The sequence below is a fragment of the Ipomoea nil genome, unplaced genomic scaffold, assembly GCF_001879475.1.
Source record: "Ipomoea nil cultivar Tokyo-kokei standard unplaced genomic scaffold, Asagao_1.1 scaffold0804, whole genome shotgun sequence".
Classification (NCBI taxonomy): Eukaryota; Viridiplantae; Streptophyta; class Magnoliopsida; order Solanales; family Convolvulaceae; genus Ipomoea; species Ipomoea nil.
In genome coordinates, this window is record NW_017617232.1 from 397,655 (window position 1) to 408,712 (window position 11,058).

General features: G+C 37.2%; 2 protein-coding genes across 6 annotated transcripts; one reads left to right on the top strand and one right to left on the bottom strand.

Moving 5' to 3' along the window:
• Positions 1-602: 602 nt before the first annotated feature.
• On the bottom strand, positions 603-3,937 carry LOC109177243 (protein FAR1-RELATED SEQUENCE 5-like). The gene is made up of 6 exons (XM_019326560.1): positions 3,925-3,937; positions 3,461-3,532; positions 2,399-3,221; positions 1,424-2,228; positions 1,008-1,247; positions 603-650 (listed from the first exon to the last, which is right to left on the bottom strand). The coding sequence occupies exons 1-6, from the start codon at positions 3,935-3,937 to the stop codon at positions 603-605; spliced, it is 2,001 nt and encodes a 666-aa protein (XP_019182105.1).
• A 463-nt stretch (positions 3,938-4,400) lies between these two features.
• On the top strand, positions 4,401-8,709 carry LOC109177355 (protein LONGIFOLIA 1-like). 5 transcript variants are annotated; one of them, XM_019326696.1, is made up of 5 exons: positions 4,401-4,578; positions 6,097-6,296; positions 6,382-7,347; positions 7,425-7,611; positions 7,904-8,709. In XM_019326696.1, the coding sequence occupies exons 2-5, from the start codon at positions 6,177-6,179 to the stop codon at positions 8,479-8,481; spliced, it is 1,851 nt and encodes a 616-aa protein (XP_019182241.1). In that variant the 5' UTR covers positions 4,401-4,578; positions 6,097-6,176; the 3' UTR covers positions 8,482-8,709. The 5 variants fall into 5 exon arrangements, with proteins under 5 accessions (XP_019182241.1, XP_019182240.1, XP_019182242.1 ...); XM_019326695.1 differs by having other exon boundaries at positions 6,101-6,296; XM_019326697.1 differs by having other exon boundaries at positions 6,120-6,296.
• Positions 8,710-11,058: the final 2,349 nt, after the last annotated feature.

Consider the following 11,058-nt stretch of genomic DNA (forward strand, 5'->3'; position numbering starts at 1 on the left):
TGCAAGACAGAGCACAAACCCAGATTTAATGTCAAAGTCCCAATCCTAGACTGTGCGATAGTGTTACGTTAACAAATCGGGTAATAAAAAAAAAAACACAAACGGGTATAGTGCAGATGAAATACTGTGCAACATTGATGGGAGCATATGTGCAACTGTGCATAGCATTCCAGTGACCGCGTGCAACCACAATGACCGGAACTGTGCAAGTGGGATGTGGCATCATAATGTGGGGAAAAAGAATGAAATAATACCACCGTAAGTCAAAAACAAATAACCCGTAGTCCACTAAATAGATTTTGACACGTTAATATGATGTACACCCACACAGAAACACAACATGCATCACAGTAGGTGGACGTCTTAGCGCTGGTAAGAAGTCAACTTAACATTGTAGTGTTAATAACATGCATGTCCGCATGACACCCCCGAGTTGAAATAATAGGGTACATCGAAGGTGGGTGCAAGACAAGACGCGAAACCGAACTACAAAGGCAAATAAATTGTTGTGCAACCTCAAAGGAAAGATATGTGCAAACATGCATAAATTTCCAGTTACTTTGTGCATCCACAGAATGCTATACTGTGCAAGATGGAAGTGGTTACTGAATAAATGAAAACGGAATAAAAGAGTACCACGACCATCCTATCTAAAAAAGGGGAAATATAAAATTAATAAACAGAATAGAAACACAAATCCAATAAAAAAAACCACACCAAATCCATTATTGAAACCCAAATCAAATGCGAAATAAACACAAGTCAGTGACGAAGTAAAAAACAAAGCAACATGTTTAAATTCAAATTTAAACCAAAGAGCAATACGACCCCCTTCATCAAACGTCAACGTTGCGCATCGGGCAGGTACGACTATTATGCCCATACTTTTCACAAGTTTGACATTGGCGTTGTCGACGCCCCGACTTTTCAATAGCTAATTCCCTTGTACTTTTGTAACGTTTGCCACCACCCTTGTTATTAGAGATTGGAGGAGGACGAACATTAACCTGACCATCTGGCGAAGCACCGCAAAACGACTCAAAAAGTTGCTTCTTAGAAGAAGAAGCACGAACGGTAGGACCATTCTCAGCCAATAAAAAAGCATTGAAATCTTTTAGGGCTGCATTCAACTTGGTAACATGCTCAACACTCCGTGAAGCCATGGTCACGCACGAAAAAAATTCTGCCCAAGCTTCACCAATTGCGACATCTACCTCCGAATCGCCACCACGTTGAACACCCAACACCTGTCGCACACAAGCCCCCTTGTCCAACGTGCGATCACATACCGAGAAGGGATAGAAACAACCCTACGATCCTTGAAAACCCAGAAAATATGACAACAAAGTAACCCAACCCATGAAAACATGTTACACGTACACTCAACACCATCATTACCAGAGTCAAAACTCACGGTGCGTACTGGGCCATCATCATCTTCAACCTCATACCGGGTTACCAGCCCTTCAACATTTGAACGCACAGCACGACACGAAAAAGATCCCGCGATAACCTCGGCTTGCACATCATAAAAAACATTAATAGTGTACACCGCAGCCGCATGCTTCTTAATCAACATCGGAGTCTGGCACAAAGGAAAATGACCCTCACACTCGGCATTTAGTTTGGCCTGCGCCAAACGTTGAGCATCAATAGCCCCTTCAAAATTGTTGAACAACTCAGACAAACTAGCATGCTGGTTTGTGCAACTACCAAACACACTATTCGCAGCTTCGAACCTCGATGTCGTGCGAAGCAATCCACCCATGAAAATATCATTAAAATACGCAGGGATCCAATACGATCTCAGATCATACATAAGACGAAACCATCGGTGGTCACCAAGGCTATACTTTTTCATAACGTCCTGCCAACCCCGCTCAAACTCCTCCACAGACGACATCTCACACCAAACAACATCATTCAACGCGCGCCGAAACTCTTCATCTTTAGATAGAACATTACCAACCTTCTCGCCAACCTTTGACATAATATGCCACATACAAAACCTGTGCCGCGTAGTATCAAACACCTGAGGGACTGCAACCCGCATCGAAGGATCTTGATCAGTGATAGTGCAACTAGGCACACAACCCATTGCACTTTTAAATTGCTGGAGAAGCCACACGTAAGAGTCCACATCTTCACGGGAAATCAACCCCATTGCAAATGTGACACCTCTCTTGTGATTATCAACACCAGTAAACGGGACCAACACCATACCATACCTGCAATACATAACACCAAACCAACGAAAAAAAAAACCCATGGTTTTTAGCGTACTGCTTGCACAAATACATAACAATAAACTGCACATACCAGTAATAAAAAAAAAAAAAAAAAAAAAAAAAAAAAAAAAAAACAACAAGAAAGTTTTTTTTAAGAACACGTGGCTTACCTATTAGTCCCATAAGTTGCATCAAACGACACCACCTCTCCAAAAGCTGAAAAATTTTCCTTCGCAATAGGGTCAGTCCAAAAAGCCCTACATAACTGATCCTGAGAATCAACATCATATCTAAAGACATAATCCGGGCAATCATCTACCTTCTTAGCATATTTTTTCACAACAATATGAGCATCTGACGTTCCAATAAATGCCATTAAATCACGCTTCAAATTTTTAAAATCGACACATGTCGCACCAACATTTGAATACGACCCAGCAAACTCCCTAGCCAAACGAAACGACCTATTGGGCCCAACGTTGGCCCTAGCACACTTAAGCACAAAAATCTGATGTTGCACATCCATGGAACGATTACCCCGCAAGAAAGGCTTAGCCACATCCGAGCACAAACAATGATTATGCCGTAGCTCAATGAAATGAACCACAAAAACCCCATCGTCACCCATCTTCAACACCAACCTCGCTCTGCACCCCACCCTATTTGAAACACGCCGGCGCTTCGGAGCCACAGGTGCTTGATCCAACGCAGCATCCACAACAACAGAGCCCTGCACCGCCTGCTTGAACCCCTCACGCGAACAAACCAACAAGTCTTTCACAGCAACACCCTGCCTATTCCTACGCAACGAACTACAACGTACATCAAAACCAACGAGCGACGCATACTGACGATAAAAATCAATACCGTGAGCGAGAGAAGGAAAAGTCTGCCCCTGAAAAGGCCTAACCGTCGCATCACACGAAGGCGTCCAAAACTTAGTCCCATCGGGGGACACGTCCATAACACACCCGTGCTGCGATTCCGACCGTGCTGCACAAACATCAAACAGAAATATACACACAAACACAAAACCGGTCAAAATAAAACGGCATGCATATCATTCCAAAAAAAAATAAAAAAAACAAGCTGCTTGCACATATCAAATAACACAAAATGCACTTTACGAAGAAAACCCCTACCCCCTACAAACCAAAACCCTTCAAAACCAATATAAAATGCAAATGCCATGTACACCGGAATGCACAGAACTAACAACATAATATACTAACAGCGAACCAAATCCAGAAACACACAAGCAATGTTGTCATCCCACCACCGAAATCCATAAATTAGCAGACAATCTATAACGAAATGCAACAACCATTTACACCGAAAAACACAAACTACCACGACAACATCCTACAATCGAACACAAACCCAGCACACATAAGCCATAATGTCAAACAAATACCGAAAAGCATAATATACCAAAACAAATTAAAACGAAAAACATAAGGCAATTGCAGTTATTAAAAAATGAAAATAACAAATACAACTACGACATAAAACCAGACCAACTACCCAATCAATAATCCAAGACCCCAGACTTATATATAAAAATTAAAACTCGATAACCAACATCAAACCACGGCACCTAGAACGCATGTCATACAAATAGACACATACTTATACACAAACCAACCACTACCCGATGCTCAGAAAAAATATACAAGAAACAAACGGAAAAACTAACCTGGAGAATCCATACCCCTTCACGCAGAGAAAGACAAAAAAATTGAAAAACTATGAAACGATGAAAGGAAAAATCACAATCACTACAAACTGTATAAAGTGGATTACTACATCAGAATATAAACTCTAAAAATCTTTATTTACCATGTATAACACTCCTAAAAATGAGAAACTCACCCGACAAAGACACCAAATAAATAGGAAAGAAAAATACAAATACAAAAATGTCCTTACACACTCACGCGGAAACAGAAAAAAAAATGACAAAATAAAAACCCAAATCAACAACAACCATAGATCACCACATAATCAACGGCCAGATTTTGACCTTAGACCTCATGTGAGAACATGACCTCATGTGATCCTCTATCTATACATATATATATATATATATATATATATATATGTGTGTGTGTGTGTGTGTGTGTGTGTGTGTGTGTGTGTGTGTGTGTGTGAGAAGAGAGACTTTGTGTTAATATGCTATCACTCACTCTATGCAACTTGGGAGGTGGAGGTGGAGTTGGAATTCCCAGATACACAAGAGTGTGTCAGCAAAGACCGTTGTTTTGGAGCTTCCTTTATATTCATTTCTACCCAAAACTCTCTTCTCCCCAATGGCGCCGGATCTGTGTAACCCCTTCTCCCCAACCTCCAAGTATGCTTTTCTTCATTTCTCTATTTGCTCTTTGCATTTTCTTCTCTCCATCCATTTCTTGTTTCAATCAGGCATTATTGAGAAAAGGATTTACCAGTTTCACTGGTTTTTGTTTGTGATTAATGAATGCCCTTTACTCTTCATTTCTTCACTTCTTTCTTATTTATATTTATTTGTGTGTTCAAGAAATTGGGAAACTAGATTAATTAGCTTGGATTGTAATGGAAATATTACATACACACACCAAGACTCAGCTACCCTTTAATGATTTGCAACCCAAAAGATGCTTCTAGTTCAAAGAGATAGAGAGAGAGAGCCCTTGTAGGATTAATGGGTCATGCGCTTATCACTACGCCAAAAGGTATAGCCGATAGCCAAGGTGCAACTTCACATTTTCGAGAGGCATGTGTTGGACTTGGCCTTTCACCGGCCTCTGCCCAACAATCCCCTAACCACCAATTGATGAACTTGGCCCTTTACCAGCCTCTGCTCAACATGATCATGATGTGTCTGGTTCAGTTAATGAGGTTTAACTGAGTTTATTCTTAATTCAATTTTTCATAAGGGAAAATGACACTTTTTCCCCTGAGTTATATACTTATAGCACTTTTTCCCCCTGAATTATTAATGTAAGCACATTAGCCTCCTCAATTATTTTAAAAGTGGCGGTTTTCCCCCCTAATATATTTTATTGACATTTCTACCCTTAAAGTAAACATTTTATTTATTTTTCCTTTTCAATAAATTATTGTGTGTACATAGGGATGACCATGGTTCGATTCGAATTGAACCAGACACTATAGCAATCGAATTAAAAGTTTCCGGTTATGATTCAGATCCAGAACCCAATATTTTAATTTCAATTCATTAAAATTATGAATCGAAAAAACTGGATCCTGAACCGTGAACCGGCGATTCTAGATCCGGTTAGCGATTTTGAACCGTCTTTATTTTTAAAATTTTAATTTTTTAATTTAAAATAGTCTAAATTCAACAATAAATGTATTTTATTTTTTTCAGTTTGGACCATGAACCGGCCGTCCCGGTTCACGATTTTAATAAAATCTAAATATCGGGTTTCATTCTAAATTGTAATTAGAATATTTCGGTTTGATTTCTACAGTGTCTGTTTGGTTTGAACCAACTTGTGGTCATAATTTATTAGAGAAAAAAAATAAATGAAATATTTATTTTAAGGGTAAATATGTCCATTTAACATTTCAGGGGGAAAAACAGCCACTTGAATAATTCAGGGGGAAAAAGTGTTATATGTATATAACTTAGGGGGAAAAAGTGTCATTTTCCCTTTTCATAATGTTAAATTTAGTATTAGTATATAAAGTTGATATATTTAGAAAGTACATTAAAAGTTTGACTAAGCGAAGAAGAAAGAGTTGGTTTGACTAATGAATAGTAAACAGACAGGTATAATGGGACAGAGGGAGTAATTACTAGGACTACTTCTTGCTAGTATTGGTATTTAATGAACCTATCTGTCCTTTGATGACTGATTGTTAGACAGTCTGTTAAATGTTCACCAGGTGATTGCAAATTTGCAACAAGTTTGAATTCAACATTTGCTTCCTTTATCTTGGAGCATGGATGGTATGGATGATAGGAAGATGGGGTGTATGTCTGGATTTCTTCAGCTTTTCGATCGGCATCACATTTTAGCCGCCAAAAGGCTGTATACTACTAAGCGTCTCCTTCCTTTTACGGTGTGTGTTGCTTCAAATATTGGTGTTATATGTCTGGAAACTATTGAATATGTATTCACTCATTCCAGTGTATGAAACATTTCAGGAGGTTAATGACACATCAGAGGCGAAAAACATAGTTATGTCCCAGGAAATAGCCAAGGAATGGATAAAATCTCCGCTTCCTCTTCCAATTTTTGAAGTGAAAGATGGGGGAAAGTCTTCTTGGAAGATCAGGAAAGAAGCCCCGAGGCTCTCACTTGATAGCCGAGCCACAGTTGATGCTAAGGGAAGCCTTCACCCGAAGGAGATCCAAATTAATGCTTGTGAAAATGCCAAAGATTTAGTTGTCACCGATGAGGATAAGCAGCCCCGATGTCCCAGTGTCATTGCAAAGCTGATGGGACTCGAGGCTTTGCCGGGATCAAGTTCAGAGACTACACAGAAAGCTGAGCTGCGAAGATCTGCATCAGAGTCGAGAGTTTCAAGAGACTTGTTTCAATATTGCTTTGAGTTCAACGAACCAAACTACTTGCAATCTAACATTCCGAATGTAGAAATTGATTGTAGAAGGTCTAGGAGTTCAAATCGAGGTTTAAGCTCAACATCATGGAAGGCACCACAACATCGCAAATACTTTTATGAGACAGCTGACATTATTTTCCCCGAGCCTACACAGATAGTCCCACACCACGGAGAGATCAACAAGAGATTGAGGATCAGAGGACTTGACGAACCTTCTAACGATCTCGAGTCGTTGAAGCACACTCTCGAGGCTTTGCAACTCAAAGGGCTCCTGCATACCAAAAAGCCTTCAGAGCAAATCAACCGCCTTAATGTCGTATATGATCCCCGTTTCTCCCATGACGAGTCTCAGATAGTAGTGATGAAATCTTCCAGGTCCATTTCGTTACAGTCACCTAAAGTTATCTCTAGAAGGAATTGTTTCGAGCAAAATTCCACAAAACGATCATGGAACAAGAAATCACTGGCACAGGTTCATCAGAAGGAGAAAATCACGAACTTCATTTCTGAAAGCAGCCTTACTGCGCCATTTCAGACCAGAGGAGAGGTAAGCTTATTTAAAGTTGTTTATCGTTCTTTTTAATGATTTTTTGTGTTAATGTTTCGTTTTGGATGGCATGGTAGAGATCAAACACAGAGTACAATGAAGGAAGGAACCTTTTGGAGAGGTGTGACAAGCTGATTCATAGTATTGTTGAGATGACAGCCACAGATATGCAACCAAGCCCAGTATCCGTTCTGGACTCCTCTTTCTTCAAGGAAGACTCGCCATCTCCTTCGCCTATAAGGAAGCAAAGCATTGAATTCTTAGGTATGCAAGCTTCTTCTGTATCTCTATATTACTTAGGTTTCATCTTATTTCGCAAGCAAATGTATCAGGGGGCCACTCATCCTGTGACTGTTGTAAGTCAAGCACGCTTAACCACAGAGTTCTTTGGCTATCTGGTTGTCATGCCTTACTTAAAACCAATTGGTGATAAGTAGAGCCACAGAGCCACGTCTAGAATCGAGCAGGGGCTGAACTCGGCCGACGCCCAACAATATAAATGATTATTTTCCGCTTAAATCACTCACAACTTTACTTTATAATGTTCATCAATTAGGTGATTTTGACAATGAGATAAGGGCTGAAATTCCACCGGTCCAATCAAAGTCCAATGACGAAACAGTAGACTGGGATATAAGCTATATCACAGACATTCTTAAGGCATCTGATTGCCTTCCCGAAGAACCCGACATCTTCCTACTTTTGGAGAAACAACAATTTCTCAAAGGAAAAGACACATCAGAAGATTCTAGGCTGCAAAGGAAGCTGATCTTTGACACTATCACTGAAATTCGGGACAGGAGCAGGCAACTGCCTCCATGGAAAGTATATTCGTGGTCGAATTCTGTTACTGCACAGCCATCACTGCAAAGGGTCTTGTCGGAATTCCAAAGAATCCGAGAACTGGGAATTTCCAATGACTTGTTTGAGATCATTTGCGGGACTCTCAAAAAAGACCTGGCACAAGATGCTGTTAATGGTTGGGGAGATTATCCAGTAGAGATGTCGGAGACAGTGTTGTACATGGAGAGGCTTATATACAAGGACTTAATGGGCGAAACAATCCGTGAACTTGCATCATTCGCCACCAAAAGTAGCGCCATTACAGCATTGCGAAGAAAGTTAGTCTTTTGAAACGAGAGGCGATGGGGCAAACTACAGGTAGAAACTAACTGCTTCCAATTTATGCACTTTTTTTTTTTCATTCTTTGCCTAATTTGTTTTGAGTTTCTGCTGGTGAACTCTAAGTTGAAGATGTTGAATTTACAGCTTGCATTGTTTATAATTTATTGAGGATAACAAATTTTGCTTTGAGCATTTTGTGGAAATGAAAGGAAGGTAATGTTTTTTACCCAAAGACTAGAGTTTTAACTTCTAACTATGAACTATTTGTTTTTTGGATTTTCATATGGTGTTTTATTCAAAAGAGGTAAACTTGTTTTTGGAATTATTATATATTTTTTTCATCTTATTTTTTTGATAATGTGAGATGTACAACTATATTTGAGTTCAGTTGTTTCTCATTTGAGACTTGAGAGTAAGACTTTAAAGAAATCCGTTTTGTTTTAGAGAGAATGAACAAATAAACCCCTAAAATATTTAGGGAAAGTCAATTGCACTTTGAATTCTTAAAAACAATATCCAACTAAGATATTTTTTACTTGTAAATTATCAAATATGGTAAGTTGTATTGATGTGGCTTATATGTGTAATTTTCTTTGTATATTTGAATGTTGTGTAAATCATTCTATTTTTAAAAAAAAAAAAAATTATTTAATGAAATTTACAAGTTAGGTCAACTTGGAATCCATATATACAAAGAAAATTACATAGGGAAGGTACATTATATAAACTTGCAATAGTAACTTATAGTTAAAAGATTCTAATTATACTTTTTTAGAAACTTAAGGCTTATTTGGTCCTTTTATTGTGATTTTCTCTTAAAGCTTGTTTGGTTCGCGGAAAATATTTTAAAGGAAGTGGAATTGGAATTCCATGGAAAAATAATTACTATAAAGATGAATTTCATTGTTTGGTTGGTGGAAAAAGAATTACTGGGAATACTAATTCTATTGTTTGGATAGATTTAGAATTGTAAGGAATAATGAGTATAAAGACCTATATGCCCCTACAAATTAATAAGAGTAATATAATTAAAAAAGAAAGTAAGGGTAAAATAGGCATTCCATCTCAACTTTTCTTCCCATCTTCCATGGAAAACAAAATCCTTGGTCCAACTAAGGATTTTGTTTTCCTCAAATTTGATGAATTCATTTTTCAATGGAAAATGAATTCCATGAACCAAACACAAGAAAACAACATTTTCCTCTACTTTAAGGAGGAAAACATTTTCCATGAACCAAACATCCCCTTAGAGTCCGTCTAGAAACTTGAAAAATATTTTTCAGAAAATTATTTTTAGAAAAAGACTTGTTTTTTTCGATAAATATTTTAATTTTCAGTTGTTTGGTTGAAGGTCATAAAATCATTTTTCTGTTTGGTTCATTTCCTAAAAATTAATATATTATTTGTTATATAATAATAATAATAATAATAATAATAATAATAATAATAATAATAATAATAATAATAATAATAAGTGGTGGTGGTGTGCGGGTGGTAATAATAATTTGGAATTGGAATGAGAATTTGCCCCGTCCCTGATCCCTGTCCTGACGCCTGACGGGGATGGGGATTAAAAAAAAATTGGAGAACGGGGACGAGGACCCCTCCCCGTCCCCGAATAATATATATATATATATATATATATATATATATATATATATATATATATATATATATATATATATATATATTTATTTATTTATTTATTTATTTATTTATTTATTTTTTATTTATTTGTAGATTTAGTATTTTATTTTTTGAAATTAGGGATCAGATTTTAATATTTTTTATTATTAAAAATTATGATTATTTAACATTTTGACTAGGAGTTGACGGGGAATGGGGAATCCCCGTCCCCGCCTAATTCCTCACGAGGACGGGGATGGGGAATGTTTTCAATTCCCCACCAAGGATGGGGACGGGGAGTATACTCTCTTGATAGGCAATGGGGCAAAGTACAGGTAGAAACTAACTGCTTCGAATTTATGCACTTTTTTTTTTCATTCTTTGCCAAATTTGTTTTGAGTTTCTTCTGGTGAACTCTAAGTTGAAGATGTTGCATTGTTTATAATTTATTGAGGAAAACAAATTTTGTTTTGAGCATTTTGTGGAAATGAAAGGAGGGTAATGTTTTTTCCCCAAAGACTAGAGTTTAACTTCTAAGTTCTAACTATGAACTATTTGTTTTTTGGATTTTCATATGGTGTTTTATTCAAAGGAGGTAAACTTGTTTTTCGAATTATTATATATTGTTCCAATTTTTTATTTTTTATTTTGATAATGTGTGATGTACAACTATATTTGAGTTCTGTTGTTTCTCATTTGAGACTTGAGATTAAGACTTTAAAGAAATCCATTTTGTTTTAGAGAGAATGAATGAACAAATAAACCCCTAAAATATTTAGGGAAAGTCAATTGCACCTTGAATTCTTTTTTTTTTTTTTTTTTAAATTCAAACTCAAACATTTTTTACTTGTAAATTATCAACTATGGTAAGTTGTATTGATGTGGCTTACATGTGTAATTTTCTTTGTAAATCATTTTTTTTTTAAATATTTAATGAAATTTACAAGTTAGATTAACGTG